Source organism: Emydura macquarii, unplaced genomic scaffold, assembly GCF_026122565.2.
Source record: "Emydura macquarii macquarii isolate MOO-44397 ecotype Brisbane River unplaced genomic scaffold, CSIRO-AGI_Emac_v2 contig_1039, whole genome shotgun sequence".
Taxonomy (NCBI): domain Eukaryota; kingdom Metazoa; phylum Chordata; order Testudines; family Chelidae; genus Emydura; species Emydura macquarii.
Genome location: NW_027131176.1, coordinates 311,592 through 329,673, shown reverse-complemented (window position 1 = coordinate 329,673; position 18,082 = coordinate 311,592). Strand labels below are relative to the sequence as shown.

Below are 18,082 nucleotides of genomic sequence, written 5' to 3'. Positions count from 1 at the left end.
GCTAATACCGGACCTACTTACAACTACGTACATCTGTGATTTCAGACAATTGAACTACTTGCCTAAGAACACACATGTTATCACATATGGCAATCTATGGGTCTCAGAACAAGCAGCTGAGCGACAGCTACTGATGGCACTAACACTTGAAGTACAATGCAGTAAATGGTGAGTGACACCTATTTTATGGTGCTGGGACTGTGCCTCCAAACTGGTCAATCCTTGTTTCGTGTCTGGTATAAAACCTCATGGACACAACTAAAACTGAATTTACAAGGACTGACTCTATCCTTATCCACATGCAAACAAAGGGCTATTTGTGAAAGAATGAGAGTATTATTTGCTCTTTAGTTCATTACTAGTTGTTATTTATTATTATTATTGTTTATTATTTATTATTAATATCCTTCTTATCAGTCATCCAATCATAGACTCATAGACTTTAAGGACAGAAGGGACCATTACGATCATCTAGTCTGACCTCCTGCACAACGCAGACCAGAGAAATTCACCCACTCACTCCTGTAATAGACCCCTGACCTAAGACTGAAGTCTTCAAATAATGATGTAAAGACTTCAAGGTACAGAGAATCCACCAGCAAGTGACCCCGTGCCCCATGGTACAGAGGAAGGTGAAAAACCTCCACGGCCTCTGCCAATCTGTCCTGGGGGAAAATTCCTTCTTGACCCAGATATGGTGATCAGTTAAACCCTGAGCATGTGGGCAAAACTCACGAGCCAGACATCCAAGGAAGAATTCTCTGTAGTAACTCAGAACCCACCCCATCTAACATCCCGTCACAGACCATTGGGCATATTTACCGCTAATAATCTAAGATCAGTCAACTGCCAAATTAGGCTGTCCCATTATACCATCCCTTCCATAAACTTATCAAGCTCAGTCTTGAAGCCAGCTAGGTTTCTTGCCCCCACTGCTCCCCTTGGAAGGCTGTTCCAGAACTTCACTCTTCTGATGGTTAGAAACCTTTGTCTAATTTCAAGTTTAAACTTCCTGATGGCCAATTTATAACCATTTGTTCTTGTGTCCACATTAGTACTGAACTTAAATAACTCCTCTCCCTCCCTGGTATTTATCCCTCTGATGTATTTATAGAGAACAGCCATATCCCCCCTCAGCCTTCTTTTGGTTAGGCTAAACAAGCCAAGCTCTTTGAGTCTCCTCCCATAAGGCAGGTTTTCCATTCCTTGGATCACCCTAGAAGCCCTTCTCTGCACCTGGTCCAGTTTGAATTCATCTGTGTAGCAAGGCACTGTGGCCTTCCTCAGAGCCTGGGCCCGAGGACAAGCTGCAACCCCCTTCTGGGCAGAACAAGGCCCTGTAGGCCAAATACTCTGGGAGAAAAGGGGTGGAGCCAGGACAGGAAAGGCCAATATAAAAGGCTGACCTAGCAACTCAGTCAGGGGGAAGCTGCTGCTGGAGACAGATGTGTTTTCCCTGGGCCTGGGGCAACCGCCCCACTGACTGGAGCCTGCCTGTGCTGCTGGGCCTGAGTGACTGGGAAGAGCTACCTGTGGCCACTGAATGGGAGCAGCTCTCTGAGACTGGCCCTGACCTGGAGGAGCTGCCTGATGCTGGGGACCCACTGGAGCTACCTGAGCCTGATGTACTGGAGGACATACTGGGACCCTGTGACCTGGAGGAGCTGCCCTCTGCTGATGACCCTGAGGAGTTTCCGGACCTGCTGCCAGTTGATGGTGAGGGACTTGGGGGCTTCTGCTCGCTGCCTACCCCAGTGACCCAGAGGGTGGTGACTGGCTACAGGTATCCAGGGACGGGGGGGAAGAAGTAGCATAGGGACAGCCGAACATAGTCTGGCGTAGGCTGTGGCCGAACCAGTCAGTGTGTTGCAGATGGAGCCCTGCTGATGCAGTGGCAAGCCACTTTGCCACTGATAGGACCCTGGGCTGGGATGCAGTGGAGTTGGGTGGGCCTGCATCCCCCTTCCCTAACCATCCCGGGAGTGCTTGGCTCCTCTGAACCTGCCTGCCAGAGGATACCAAGCTTACCAGCCCCCGCCCTGCCCGAGGGCCGGGGGGCTACGGACTCACCAAGTGCTAGCGTTTTCTGGCCGTAGACTAAGGCGCTGTGGCCTTCCTTGGAGCCTGGGCCTGAGGAACAGCTGCAACCCCTCCCCCCCCCACTGTTGGGTCGGGCCACATGCCTACAATCTTTCTTAAACATGGGGGACCCGAACTGCACATAGTATTCCAGATGAGGTCTGACCAATGCCTTGTATAATCAGGAGTGGAAAGAATATAGTCAAATAATTAATAAATGAACAGACAAAGTGAACAGTTAATGAACAAGCCTTTGTCTGAAGATTGTTCATCTGAACTATTTGGTGAATATTTATGAATACTGAATACATTTGGGGAGATCAAGATTCGTTCATGAAAATGGGCTAAATTAATCAGATAGTGGGGGTAATGATACTGACCTCCTCTGTAAAGTGCTTTGAAATCTACTGATGGCAATTGCCATAAAAGAGCTAGGCATTGTTTGTTTGTTTTGTTTGTTTGTTTTTTGTTGTTGTTTGTTGTGTTTATGAATAATCCAGCTAATTCTATTTCTAAGTGCAGGGGGCGGGAGAGGAATAGCAAATTCCACAAATGTACACACAACCATTGCACTCACCATGCTTATTTATTTGAGTTTATACAAATGCTTTAAAATGGGCACTATCCATATGTGCTAGCACCCTTGGCATAATTTTATAAGTAATAGCTCAGCATCGAAGTAGTACAATTCAATATATCCCGCTGCCAGTGTGCCAGACCACTTAATAGATCAGATCTCTGATCCCATCTTTACAATTCCCCTCCTTTTTGAATGCCTGGGAAAATGGATGAGCTTTGCATCATGTTAAAATGTATCAAATTCAGGTTAGTTTAGGCTAATGGGAACCATATGTAACTTATACATTTGTGATTTGATTTTTTTCAGAGGTGCTGAGCAACCCCAGGTCCTGTTGCAATCAATGGAAGGTGCACGTAATCAGCACCTTTGCAAATCGGAGCATGAAATGCGTATCCTTATGATTAGCGGTCTTGATTGGCCAAGAATTGTGCACACAGCTAGTCTATACTAAAGCATCCTATGATTTCTGTTACCCCTTCTTCCCTCCCATCCTATCCACTTGTTTGTATCATCTACCAATTACATCTTGGCTTTTAGACTGTAAACTCTTTGGGGCAATAACACTTTCTATCTGTTTGTACAGAACCTAATTGAGACCTCTAGGTGCTACTGTGATATAAATGTTAACAAGTACTAATTTAATGAAGTCCTAATTATTCAAACAAAAAATTCAAGTTTAACCAGATCAGTCAAGCCAACATACATACAATTGTACAATGATTAAAGGTCAGATATGTAATGCACATAAAAAGATGCTCATCCAGCATCTATGGGCATCCTACCATCGCTTAAAATCACATACATTTGTGCATATCCAGTCATGGCGATTTGCATGTGCAAATGACCTGCCTGACTGACTGGACACTCAATCACAATGTCAGTCTGTGCAGCTGTTAATACCTATGCAAATTATATGTAGATGTTTATGTACACTGTTATAAAAACATGGGCTTAGGTCATTAGCTATTGTAAATCAGCATTGTTCCACTGAGCATCCGGCCCGAGGTTCTAAGAGTGCTTTGAGCAGAGATTATTCCTTTGTTTTATGTAGAGTTCAGACTACAGAAGTCCCTTAACACTGAGGTAATACCACCCAACTCTGCATTCCATATAAACGGTGTCCTGAAATGACTTATCATGTTAATGCTAGAACTCCCATAAATAATAGCAGAGGGAAAGAGCCAGTAAGAGGCAAGGGAGAACAGGTATGTTTCCAGCTGAGATCTGAAAAGAGAGAGGTGCCAAGACCACCATTACTAGAGGTAGTATCCCTAGTCTCTATTTTAGACCATAGGTCTGCTCCAATATTGCAATTGCTGTTTTCTAAAACTAGCTGCATGCATTTCTATATGTAACCGAAGTTACTGGAGTAAAAATGCCAATAACTACATCAATATTTATAATCAGAAGTTATTACTCACAATAACAAATCAACCAACACCATCTTCAGGAAAAAAAAAACCCATTCCAATGGTAAAAACAATAATAAACCAAGTACAACCCTTTAGTGTGAAGATATGATTATGAATCTGACCCCACAAGTACAGGAGGGAGAAGTACAAATAATGGTTCAGAGTCTCTTCTGTGCTGTATCCACCTTGCACTGTGTTGCTGAAGCCTCTTATGCAGCCATGCAAGGAACACCACAAGGTAGGGCAGCGGTTGCCAACCAGTGGCCTGGGGGCCAACAGTGGCCTGCGGGGTCTTACCAAGTGACCTGCCGCTCCCCTCTTGCTGGCTGCGGAAGGGAGCCGCTGCCTGAGGACCCAGGCAGTGCACAGTGCCACGGGACTACAAGACCAGTGCAGGCCGCTTCCTGCACCTAAGGGGATAGGAGATCAGCACTCCCCTCCCCTGGCTCCAGCAGGGAGCTCTGCCTGGGTCCACAGGCACTGAGGTCCATGCTGGAGCCAGAGGGAGGGGAGCACTGATCTCCTGACCCCTGGTTGCAGAAAGGAGTCACTGCCTAGGGACCCAGGTGGAGTGCACAGGGCTACAGGACGTGTGTGGTTTCCCTGCTGCAGCCAGGAGGACGGGAGATCAGCAAGGAGGCAGCCTCCTCGCTGAACTCCTTCCGTCCGGCTGCAGGGGGTGGGGAGGGCTGCTGGCGGAGCAGTCAGGACCCACTTACTTGGGGAGAGGGGCAGGATTCTAACAATCAGGTTTGGCCTGCATTTAGCAGGCCACCCACCGCGACTTAGCTGCCAGGCCACGTGCTTCAGTGTGTAGTGACAGTCACTCATCTACACTAGTGCTTTGTCTGTGAGTGTGTGACGTACTGTGAGTAATTTGAAGGTATAAAATAGTGAATGTAAAATTAAGCACAATAGCATCAAAATGTTTACTTTAAATAAGTAGTGATTTGTAGTCCTTAATGGTGTATGCGTCAATACATTTTTTTTATGAGCTGATAGACTGGTGGCCCGTCAGGGTTGTAAAAATGATATTTGTGGCCCTCGAGCCAAAAAGGTTGGGAACCTCTGAGGTAGGGGGATTCTCCAGTAGCATAGAAGTGGTGTTGAGGCACCTGTACCATGCACTTCCTGGTTAAGACGATGTGGCTAGAGAAACAGGTGCATGTTTGGGGTGTGCCAGCAGCCTGGCAATCTCTAGAAGCTGTAATTGTCCGCTGGGGGCCAGGGCAATGAGTGTAATTTAAAGCAGGCTGACAGAGGGTTGACCCAGGATTGGAGGAGCACAAAGGTGGCTTGATCAGATCTTTGGCCTGGTCTGTGCTACAGGGTTGGATCAATGTAAGCTGCATTGCATCGACCTAGGTGTGGAGGTGTCTTCACTTAAATTTGGTTCCCGCTGATCTAAGAGCCTCTCAGTGCTGACATAACACCATGGCCCGTGCGGCATAGAGTCACGGTCGATGTAATTAGGTTGACACAATTTCAGTGTAGATATTGCTTTGCTCACATTGACTGTTACTGGCTTTCAGCAGCCATCTCACAATGCCCCACACTGACAATACAATCGATACAAGCGCTCCTGGTGAGGATGTGTACTGCTGACACAAGGAGCCAAGTGTGCTTTAAAATTATTTAAGATCTAAAATTAAAGCACAAAAGTGATTTAATAACTGCAGTGGCTGCATGCGGATATAAGTGAGTGTGACATAATTTTGTAGTGTACACGTGGCCTTTGTAATACTTCACCCCTGAGTTGCACTTTGTGCTTTTCAGATGCAACCAAGGATCTGCAGAAATTCAGATTTATTGTCCAGGTTGCTCCCTTAATACTAAATGAACAGCTAGAAGCAAGTCAAAATAGCAAACCAAAGCACATATCACTAAAAAATAGGAGCCTGATTCTCTATTTACAGCAGGTTTATACTGGTATAGTTCCACTGAAATCAGAACTACACTGCTGGAAGAGAAGAATCAAGACCTAGGGTTCTGGATTACCTGGATCTTTTAGGTTTCATTTCTCTTGGCCTCCATCTGAAGGACAGAGGGAAGTTTTATGAAATTCCTTCCCCTAAACAAATCCTGCATCTTTGATAATTCAGAACCCAGTTAGCCTTTTTTCAATTTAGGATTGCTCAAAATCAAGATAGTAAAATGTCTCAAAGGACGAGTGATGACAACGACCATACAGAGATACTCTGCAAGACTTTTTGCTTGACAGATGTTTGACAATAAGCATCTCAAAGCTATAAAATTAACAACACTGATGGTGGATGTCATAGTTTTAACTGCCCACTGCCCAAACGTGGACATTCATGTTGGGATTCCTGAAACCATTTGAGCTGTTTTGCATCTTCCCGATATGTCTCCATAGAGAGAAGAGTAGGAGGATGGTTGAAATGATGAGTCTGGTGAAAACAATGGCAAATCCAATGCAACAGACAAGCAAATCTATTTTCAGAGTAATGTATTTCATAGTCTCATTTCCTGAGAGGCTGGAAATGTATTCTGTAAATATCATTCATGAAAGGAAGGCTGTCTGTGAAAGATGAAAACACAGAAGGCAGGAGCAGCAAGGCATTGGCCTGGAGATTCTCAGGTGTCAGGTAATTGCAGACTTCAGCCCCCCCTTCAGTCTTCACAGGTTAAAAAACAAGATGTAAGAAATTAGAAACCAAGAAGCCAACTCTGAATACTTTCAACATATAGTTCTTGTGATACTTAGGATAGTATGTCATGCAGAAAAGATGTAGCATAAATATGCACAAGAATATAAACCTGGGGAAGCTTTTACTGGCCACCATCTTATCACTTGTGGTCAAGCATCTCTTTTTGATCCACTCAATGCAATTCATGGCCACAATGAAAACATTCATCCAAATCCCTACAACAGCCTCAGTTACCAATATGATCACACAATTACAACTGATGGGACAGAGTTATCTACTTTTGGAATATTGCAACCATCCTTTTCCCATTCTTCAAGCTGTACAGATGTTTTGTACCAAAGAAACAAGGCTCTGTTGGGAGCTGGATGACAGATAGCATAGTTGTCCGTATAGCTCGTATGAAAGGCATAGCTTTATACAGTTAAAAAAAAGAAGAGGAGGTTTCTCTTCAAAATATAGTCTCTGCTTTATGAAGCATGTAAATGTGAGAAGTATTCTCCTATGAGCATGCAGTGATATTTGCATGTCATCTGAAGAGCTGTCAAGAGAATTTTTTTCAGCAGCTTTTGTAGGTGGCTTGATGTTTATGCTGGCATAAGAAAAAACATTTTTACATTTGTCACCCTTCTGCCAGGGGAAGTTGATGGTAACAGGGGCCAGGTTCAATACTTAGGGGTTTTTCTTAACAATACAACACAGAACTGGCTTGAGCCCCATCCAGGAATCTGGGAAAATGCATCACCACCCGTGGTGGCACCTCTAAGAGGCTATACTTCCCTTCTCGTGAGCACTGAGTCTGTGTGTAACAAAAGAGAACCTTTATTAAAAGGAAAAGGGAACCAAGCGTTAATCTGAGAAACCACCACAACCACACTCAAAAACCTGTTCTCAGAAGCCAGCCTGGCCCCACAGTGCATTGGACAGTGTCTGTTGCCTCTGCCTGACAAATTAATGTCCCTTTAGCATATCACTCCCCTGTCCCTCCTCTGCAGCCCACTCACAGTTGGCTGTCCTTGGTCAGCAAAGACCCAGGGTTCAGAGGTGCATTCTGGGGGGTAATTTATCATGCCTGGGGTGGGGGAAGGGCAGGGAAGCTCTCCTGCCAACATAGCTACCGCCACTTGTTTAGGTGGTTTTATTGTGTCGGCGGGAGAGCTCTCGCCCATCACCATAACACAGCTACACAAGCACTCTTCTGGCAGCATACAGCTGTGCCACTGTAAGTGTAGACTAGCCCTAAGACTTGGTTATTGCTGATCTCAGCTTTGGTGATCACTTAACAAAACAAAGACTCTCAACTGAGTCTAATCAGCCGTGTCTTTAAACAGGGGCAAGGGGAAAGATCAAACAGTACCTTTTAGGCAGAGCCCACCCCACAAGGTAGAAACATCTATTTCCATCCTTTCTTCTTTCATGGGGATTTAGCATCCCAACTCCCCTGCTTAGTGAGTGCAGTTCAGTTGAGGGTGACCCCCTCAATCAGGACAGGCTAAGTACAGTCCTGCTCCATTTACTCATACAAGGATAACATTTAGGTACCCCTGCATTCAAATTCAATACATTTTATTAATGGTAATGTTTAAAAGTACAAACAATTCACAGAGTTTACACAAAGAGTTGCTGGACATCTGGGTATAGTGTATAGATTATTGACAAGAGCAGAGTTGGGTAAGAAGTTTTAACAAGTGCAAGGAATACATAATCTGCAATAACCCGGATACAGGGGTCAAGGGTTTGATTGAAAAAACAAGCGATCAGTAATTCGGGAACATCACTTATTGCAGGGGTTACATAGGATGCGGTTAATGGGAGTAGATGTGTCCATAATAGTGGATTGTCCCTCATTGAGTCAGTGATGTGGTATAGATACTCCTTTAATCTACAAACTCCTGTCGGTGGAGAGGAAGGTCTTTGAGTCTTCCTGATGCTGATTCACGGTGGCGCACCGGCTTACTCATCCCAATACTGTCTGTGCCCGGTGATGTGTTCGATGTAAATATCTCTCAACCACCTGATGGTGTCAGATGCTATGAGGCGACACATCAGCCGGGCGTAGTGCTGACCGACACCGCAGGCCCGCAGCACACACTTGTTGCAGGGATCCTAAACGCCCAGGGCTCCGACAATCAGTGCGTGGGTCTGAACCTCATAGCCCTTTGTGCTCAGGATGGCGGCCAGGGGGCATACTTCTTCTCCTTACAAGCTCAGGCTGCGTGAAAGGCTGGGGTCCTGTTTTCGAATGGGACCGTGACGTCTACCATAATGATCTTCTTCTGGTTCTAGTTGGTGATGACAATGTCTGGCCTCAGTGGTGATTTGTAACCCAACACCAGCCAAAACTGATCACTTTGGCAATGCAGCTCTGTCTGCTGAACACACAGGCAGTGTAGGCGAGTTTATGCAAATACAGTCTGATCCTGAAGTCTTTTGCCCCAGTTTATCACTAGATGTCAGGGGAGAGCTCATTCATTCAGATGCTGCTTACACATTGGACTTAATTTCCATTGGAAAGTTCCCTTCTCCCTGCAGTAGATTCCAGATAAACACAATAAAAAATCATAATCTGATCCCTGAGACCCTATCAGATCAAATCTATATCCACTTCAGAACAACAAATGAGCCCATGCTCACCCGCATTTTGCAGGCAGACAGTCAGGGAAGCATTTCTCTCCAGTTTCGTCCATGCCTCTTTTTCCATCTCCCCTTTCTGCTTAGAGGCCATTTTTATTAAACTAACTGGACCCACTTGTTCTCCCTGGCCTGATTTACCATGTTGTGCCAGTTATTTGCCACCTACTCCATTGAAGTTGATGGAACTGAACTGGCAATAAATTGGAGTAATGCATAGTGAATCAGACCCAAGGTCTCCATTTGGTATCGCTATTATGGGCAATATTCTCATTTATGCTAATGCCCATTTATATTGCTCTGGGAATGTAAGGGGGTCCTAAAGTGGATGTAAATGTAAATAGAATAAAATGAGAATCAAGCCCCTTGGGTGCAGGTTTATCCTAATTAAACATTAGCTTCTCAGTGATTTCTGGATTATTTCCAAGCCTATTTATCTCAACTCTTTCAGATATAACTGTGTTGGGTAATGCAAATTCCTACTGACATAGAAAATTGTGCTAAGAGAATGATTCCCATTGGAGAAGGAATAAGAGAATAACAGAGAATAAGGAATTTATTAGGCACTATGTACCAATTCTACCTCTTTCCTTAGCTGGAATAACCAACTCACATGCTGTGAAATCCATGCACTTTGCAGTCTCTCCAAGGTACAAGGTCCTAATGCATTGCAATACCTATGGATGTCCCATAGAACCATCATTTTAAATGACCTCCGTTTTTGATTGCACATGTCACTTATTCCAGACACAGGCACATTTATACAAGACTTCTGTTGAACTTCTGTCGGTGCACTTGCAATAAATTACAATCAAACAGCTTGATCTCAACGGCCGAATGAAAGAGGAAGGAAGTCTCTAGGGGGAATGTGACTCCTTACAGATCACAATCTACCCCTTGAACTGTACCCAGATATCTACTGGAAACCAATGTAATCTGTGGGGCATAGGTATAATGTGCTGTCTGTGAGAGCACTTCTATGTAAACTGTATTCTGTGCCAGCTAATGCTTCAAGGCTGGCTCCATGTAGAGAGCACCAAGCCAATATTAGAGATAGCAGAGGCATGGATCTTGCAGAGGTGGAGATAGTGCTCGTGCCTCTTTCCATTCTCCCTCTGCCCCCACAATAAAAATATTTACGCAACCGTGGAAGAAGGGTTGAGGGGCAGCATGTGGTAAATGCTTGGGCTCCTACAGTTCTGGGATGAATAGAGGCCTTCTCTTCCCAATGCTGCCAGCCTGACCATTTTGTGGATTATAGGGAATAGTCCATCAAACCTTTTTTTAATGGAAAATTTGATTTGTGATGAAACAGATGTTCACAGAAGATGTCTGCTTCCGTTAAAGGTGTTTTCAACGGAAACCTGTAAAGTGAGCTTCTGGTAGTTTGCAGTTTTGGTTGCCAAAAGCAATGTCACTTTTGGTTTTCAGATTTTTGTTTTTTGAAGAAAAGTTGACACTTTACCCTGAACATTTTGATGAAAACAAAAAAACGTTTGGTCTTGTCAAAATGTGCCCAGGAAAAAATACCCATTTTCTGATCCTCTCTAGTGATTTGTCCATTCAAGCTGCAGACCTGTGAGCATCCAGTCTCTAGAGGGTGATGCCACTGTTCTTAGCAGGCCATATTTTTCCTTATTCCAGAATGGGGACTGGACAGTACATGGAATGGAAAAAAGTGTGAGCTTAGCCTGAAGAATTTAGAATACTATTAAATAACCCTTTTTGGCTCTGATTGCTACAAGGGTTAATTCAATTAGGAATGGTTATGAAATGAGAAGGCAGCTTAATCAGTAAGTTAGTTTATGGCTGCATCCAATACAATAAGACCCCAATTTTCTATACCAAGTGCAGTATTTTTATGTTTACTGGTGCTTTCTGAGACCATCATTGACAGAGTGATATACCAGCGTATACAAAACCAGCTGATCTTTTACAATGGACTCCTTTAGGCAGTTGTGTCTGACAGTGTTGGTTATCTGCACCTCCATCTTTATGGTATTCTCATCCTTTTGTCCGTTTTCGGGCTCAAGATCAGGGCGAGATTTCATTCTTAGTCTGTGATTTTGAAATTGACTTTTTATGTTGCAGATCAGAAACTCCATCAAAGACAAGAGTAATAATGAAACGGTTATACACTTAGGCCTGAAGGAAAACTGATGTGTTTCACTTATTAGGATGGGAGTAGTACAAGCAGTATCGTTCTGCAGGGATTCACTGACATCTGGATAGTAACCTAACACGTTGATTCATTTGATAATTTGCAGCACAGATGCCTGGCAGCTTAGAAGCGACATCCAGGAAATAAATGCAGGTAAACAAAAAAAAAGGTGGGGGAGGGGAGAAATAAAAATAATACGACAATGTGATGAATACTAATCATTAGACAACAGCTTACTTTTGGGACCTGCAAAACCTGCAGCCAGGAGGGGGATGGACAGCTCCCCCAATATGGTGGAAAATCCCACATGCAACATGGATGAAGTAGGTCTTGCAAAGGAGATGAAAATTTGCACGATGTTTTTATTGGCTACTTCAGCAGAGGAGAGAGAATTATCTGATCTTTCAGTCATGGTGAAGGAGAGCCAGTAAGGAGGATGTAGGGCTTGGAGAAGAGGCTGACAGGGAGGTGCTGGTGCAGAGAAGAGTTTAAGAGGCAATCGGAAGCCCCCCAAAGATAACCATGCAGGGAGCCCATCACATTGTAAAGTTTGCTTCCCTAAGAGTAGTTCTGGGGAACTAGTGATCTGCAGAGCCTGCTCATAGAGTTCCACAGAATGAAACTGCAGCAGGAGGCATGGAGAAATGTTCACGTGGGTAGGTCCAAGCAAAGGGGGCCTCTGTTCCAAAGTGTGCTGCAGAATGAAATGTTAGGGGAGCCTCTGGGGGTGAATCTAATTTAACATCTATTGGTTCATGAATTTTACACTTACATTTATCTTAAGTAAGTTACTTGGTATTACATTCTCCTGTGACAGAGATATAGGCATGAATCATTCTGCAGTTTAAATATCTTCAGCCCCTGCACTGGGACTTCACTCACACTCTTATTTTGAGAGAGGTTTTCCATTTCCTGACATCGCTTGCTGTCTATCTTTTGTGGTGTGCCTGGTTTCCTTGCTGATGGAGGACGTTATCGCTAGTTCTTGCTGTCCTCTCTTGTGATGTTTTGTTTATCTATGTGAATGGTTTAAAAGCTATCTCCAAAGTCAGTTTGATGGTGAACATTTTACAGTTTGGAGTGTATATTTGACATTAAATGAAAAAAAAAAAAAGATCTTTAGAAGGCATATAAGTCTGGCCACATTTTGGACTCCTTAGTAAGCTAACTAGACCTCAAACTGGAGGTGTAAAACAGGCATTTATATGCCTAAATGCTGATCTGAATGACCACATGAGAGTGAAAATGTCTAAAGAAATGAGCTATTTGTATGGTTGACTAAAACTTCTCTAGTTACATTGGATTGCATAAAAATATATAAAGGATATAAACCCTCTCACTCGAGGACACAAACCAACCACTAATACCCTGTAGGTTAGGAAGAAACTTCCTCTGTGGGCAGGTGCTGTGTAATTGTCTGTTATGGAGATTTTACACCTTCTGTTAAGCATCTTGTATTGGCCATTGCTGGAGACAGCCTACTGGTGCAGCCTCATGCGACAATTCTTGTGTATTGTATGTTTCTGTACTGTTAGAAATGTAGAGAGATAGACCTGAGCTGCAGATCCAGTTCTGAGGTTTATGGGGTGCCCACATACAGGGCCTGGGTTTGGTAAAAGTATAGTGAAATTCTTGATAAAATGTATTATTATCCTGGCCTACTTTAAACTATCATTTATGTCGTTTCAGCAACAGGAAGGAAGTTTTTTACAAGTGATATTATCTTGTTGATACATGTAGTTTATCTGATTATTCCTCGGGGAGATTGTAGCATGTGTTTAAAAATGTTAAGTAAATCCACATATTTCTTCTTAACAGTCAGAGAGAAATGCACTGAAAAACAACTCACGCAGATGGAAATTTCCCATCCCCATCTCCTGGGTGACAGTTTGGGTAACAACTCTCTTTGTGTGGTGGCACTCTACTGTTTGTATTAGAGACATTCCATATTTGTGCAGCTTGTATGTGGTGTTGGTTTAGCTACCACTGAATTACACAATATTAATGTTGTTGACACTGTAGACCAGATATTCAGCTAGTGTAAATCAATGTGGCTCCATTGTAGTAAACATAATATGCCGGTTTATGTCATCCCGGGAGCTGGTCCCCTGTCTTCTGAAACTAAGTTAAAAAACATAACCCACTCCAGCAAGGATGTAAGAGTGCCAGATTTTTTAAAAAATGTAAAGTTTAAAACATTTCCGGCTTTTTTTCAGGAATGTCCAAAAGGCTTAACAGTTCTTCAAGCTGAGAGTCAGAGTAAATTATTGACAAAATCCCATGGATGGTTTTATAAGAACCAGATACACAGCCAAGCAGAGTTTATAATACATGGCAAATAATTATACAATGATAGCCAAAACAATAAAAGTACCTGGCAAAATTATTACAGTCAGTGCGCTCTGATGGCCTGCTCTCTCTCAAGTTGGTCCTTTGAATACCTTTTAATGTTTTCTAACCACACAGTTGTACAGATGTTTGGTATGTTATAGGATAAATTATTATTATTATTTTATTCTTGTATTATATTAGGACCTAGAAGCCTCAGTCAAGATCTGGGCCCCTTTGTGCTAGGTGCTGTACAAACACATATGGTGGTGTTGTCCTTCATGACTGAAGATTACACTGCTGATAGTTTTACTTCTTGTGAGTATGGTTATGGCAAAAAAGACTGATACGCAAGTAGCAATCCTTTCTGAATGAAGTGCACAGGTACATGAAGACCTGATCACTAATAACCAATGGAACATCCTGCTCCCAAAATTCAAATAATTTAGAAAGTCTCATATAATACACTTTCACGTTTATCTATGAGTAAATCACTCTGTGGACCAAATTCTGTCTTGACTTACAACTCAGTTGAAGTTGAGCCAGGGCAGAATTTGGCTTTGAGAGTCAAAGTGAAGTCTGCTTATAGTTGTTATACTGAACAATACCAAATTATAGGTCCCTGATATAGAAAATGTAGGCTAAGGACTCTAAAATCCTAAAAGCCATAATGCAACTTTTCCATGTGGCATATGTAGGACTGAGACCATAGCTAGTTATCTCTTAGCTAATCATCCTTAATACTACATTGAGACTATGTCTACACTAAAAATGCTGCAGCTACCCCTCTGTAGTGCTGCAGTGTAGACACTATATTGGTGGAAGGAGGTTCACAGAGCATGTATGTTTTTTCAGAGCCCTGAGCAATGTAGTTAAGCTACACTAACTTTGTAGTATAGCCCAGCCCTTAATGTCTAATCACCTATGGCTTCACAGTTCTGATGGTGGAATTATCATCAATGACATAAGCCTGAAAGAGACAAATTGTGCCACCAGTTTCTGGCACATTAGTGCCTTCACTTTCCTTTTTCACAATAACTCAAAAGGTGATTTTATCTTAAGTCCAGTGTTCTACAGTTTATGGCTCTGCACTGCAGCTTTATCCTCATGACACGGTCACCTCTCCTGATGTGAATTACATGGGGATTACTTTCCATCTGTGCAGCCGTCAGAACGATGGTATTCTAGAGTGGCCAGCTGGAAGCAGACAAACAGCTCTTACCATTCTGGATCACGACTCTGACATCACCCAGAGGATGTCTCCGAGCTGAAGATTCACTAAAACCCAACCAATTGGTGAACAGTAAGTCTGAGTCTGCAAGGTGTAATATAGAAATAAGGAGGAGCTCTCTAAAAATTGGGAAAGAGGTAATGAAACCAAGCCACTGAGCCAGTTTCATCCGGAGTGCAACTTTTCTAAAGTGAAAGGAGATGAATTTGAACCCGTGTATTGGTTAGCTTTAATGTTTTTGTGCAACAGGCAGAAATGATACACTTCTCTGGGACAAACCATCTATTACTGGAGATTTTTATCCTTCCTCCAATTGTTCAATGGGCCACAGCATAGACTGGAACGCTTTCTTTACATACAGCGAAATGGACCAGAGGAGTTTCCTTGAAAACAATGACCTTTTCATCTTTGCTAATTTTGAAGGTGCAGTATATCATATTAAAGGAATACCCTGTTACCATCCATGGGAACAGAGCATGTATTAAATGTGCTGTTATCATAGAGGGCTTAGAAGATTCAGGATGGTTAACAAAATATCTAGAAAGCCATCCAGAGCAGGAACAGGATTTTTCAAGTGACTAGTGGTTTGAGTGCCTAGATTTTTTGGGTGCCTATCGTGTAGCACTTTAAAGGAGCCGGACTTTCAAATCCATTAGTCAGATTTTCATAAAGTGCTCAACAACCTTCCTCCTAGAGTCAGGCCTCTTTTAGATGTTTACATTTGTGCACCCAAACATAGAGACATCCAAAATCACATCACGTTTGAAAGTCTTTGCTCAGGTTTTGAAAATCAGTGGGGCGAGGGGCACATTTCATCACTGAGCATACATGCAATGGAAGCTTTTGGCCCTTTTGCACCTTATTTTGGGCTTGATTTTGTAGCCTATACTCATGCAGACCCTGATTCCACCATCTTACTCATCTTACTACAGGAGGAAGTCCATTGAGCTGCATCGGACTTTTTGCACAATTGCAGAACTGGGTTCTGTGCTTGATAGTATGTACTATTGGAAATCAGGATATACAAAAAATCAGTGGGTGTCCTCTCAAGACACATGCATCCCATTAATAAGAGATCCCATTTGCTTTCTTTCTGATACCTGGTATAAGGTGGGCACCCAAATGTTTTTAATGCTATTGTCTGAACATTTTCATATGCCCTGATTTCTGTAACTGTAACTCATTGAGCACAGACACCAACTTCTGATGTATTTGCAGTGAATTTATTTTGAAATGAGTGGAATTTTACCCACAGAAAACGTAACATTGCTGAGTTTGAGAAATTAAAGAAATTAGTTAATTTTAAAAAAAGAAAGTCAAAGTAAATATGAGTTGGCATTAGGATGATGCAGGGATTTATTTCCCCTAAATATGAGTAATAACTATTAGCAATAATGCAGGGATTGAAAATCCCTTGTGCTCTGAAGTTTGGGCTAGTTGCAAGGACACAATCATTGAACGTATTTTATTGGAATGTGTAGTTAGCCTTCATGTTTTGAGAACTCTGGAAACTGAAGTTCTGTAGTTAGTCAAAAAGCAGGTAGCAGCAGTTCAGACCTCTCCCACAACGTGTCGCTAAACCTGTTCTGGAAGGACCAACAACTCTTCTCACACAGCCCCTAAGAAAGCATAACTCCTGATCATTACCGACCTGAGTCATATTCAAACTGCAGTCCTAGATACAAGACTTATATATGCTGTTTACTGTCCCCCTGGGCTTCCCGGTTCATCCCTTCGATTAGTTTTAATAACAGCCATAAAATAGTGTAATCACTAACGCATCTCATGAATAGAAACAGCTGGTGCACTATGAACATTTTGTCTTTAGTCATTTCTGGGAAAACGAGTATTCTAATCAGTTATAAATCTGGGCTGTTTTCCATATAGAGAGCAATAAATCCACGGGAATGAGAAAAGGGCTATTTGGCTAACCCATTCACTAGTCATTTCTCTCAACCTCTGTTAGCCTATTTAGTTCTGTCCATTCAAAGGGCAATATTCACTGCTTGGATAGAGCTACCATACTTCCTCTGGAGTGTTGGATTTAGGCCACGCATGCCAGCTGTGAGCCTGGCCCTGCCTGTAGTGTGATACAGGCAATGATGGAAGGATTCGCAATCGTATTGCAATATTTCAGGACTAAATCCTGAGAGGAATGGTGTTTATGTGCACACAGACAGATAGGGCTGGATCCAAAGGACACTGAAGAGTCTGCTGCAAACACACTTGTGACAGTAAATTAAGTAGATTGGGGTATTTTGTTTTGGCCAAGAGTTGTCTTTTTCGCTGATGGTGATCTGCAAATTGGAAATATAAAGATTATAAATGACCAGGAAAAGAGTGGTGATTCACACATTGCAGACCCAGTACTGTAGTCCTAATGTGAGTAATCCCATCAATATCAATGTCACTATGGTGATTTTGAAGTCAGTGACACAAGTCACATGTAAAAGGACTGCAGAATCAGACTCTTGGCTTGTAAACAGTGTCCCTCTTTTCGCTTTCCTTGATATCAGGGATCATTAGTTCTTGCTTTGAATGATCCTCTAGTGCACAAGTTCACATAGAATCATAGAAGATGAGGGTTTGAAGGGCCTCAGGAGGTCATCTAGTCCAATGCCCTGCCCAAAGCAGAACCAACCCCAACTAAATCATCTCAGCCAGGGCTTTGTCAAGTGGGTCATTAAAAACCTCTACGGACGGAGATTCCACCATCTCCCTAGGTAACCCATTCCAGTGCTTCACCACCTCCTAGTGAAAAACTTTTTCCTAATATCCAACCTAGACCTTCCCCACTGCAACTTGAGTTCTTTGTTCTATCATCTGCCACCACTGAGAACAGCCTAGCTCTGTCCTCTTTGGAACCCCCCCTTCAGGTAGTTGAAGGCCGCTGTCAAATCCCCCCTCATTCTTCTCCTCTGCAGACTAAATAAGACTGGTTTCCTCAGCCTCTCCTCAAAAGTCATGTGCCCCAGTCCCATGTGCCCTAATCAT

At 42.9% G+C, this 18,082-nt stretch overlaps 1 protein-coding gene across 1 annotated transcript; it reads right to left on the bottom strand.

Moving 5' to 3' along the window:
* Positions 1–6,355: 6,355 nt before the first annotated feature.
* Positions 6,356–9,424, bottom strand: LOC137150899 (taste receptor type 2 member 9-like). Its single transcript, XM_067544953.1, has 3 exons — positions 9,372–9,424; positions 6,850–6,996; positions 6,356–6,479 (listed from the first exon to the last, which is right to left on the bottom strand). The coding sequence occupies exons 1-3, from the start codon at positions 9,422–9,424 to the stop codon at positions 6,356–6,358; spliced, it is 324 nt and encodes a 107-aa protein (XP_067401054.1).
* Between the last annotated feature and the right edge of the window lie 8,658 nt (positions 9,425–18,082).

Coding starts and splice junctions, on each gene's coding strand:
- LOC137150899 (XM_067544953.1), bottom strand. CDS start 9,424: ATGGACGAAACTGGAGAGAAATGCTTCCCTGACTGTCTGCCTGCAAAA. Junction 6,997..9,371: donor TGTCTGCCTGCAAAATGCGG/GTGAGCATGGGC, acceptor CTGTCCCATCAG/TTGTAATTGTGTGATCATAT. Junction 6,480..6,849: donor GCCAGTAAAAGCTTCCCCAG/GTTTATATTCTT, acceptor TGTTTTCACCAG/ACTCATCATTTCAACCATCC.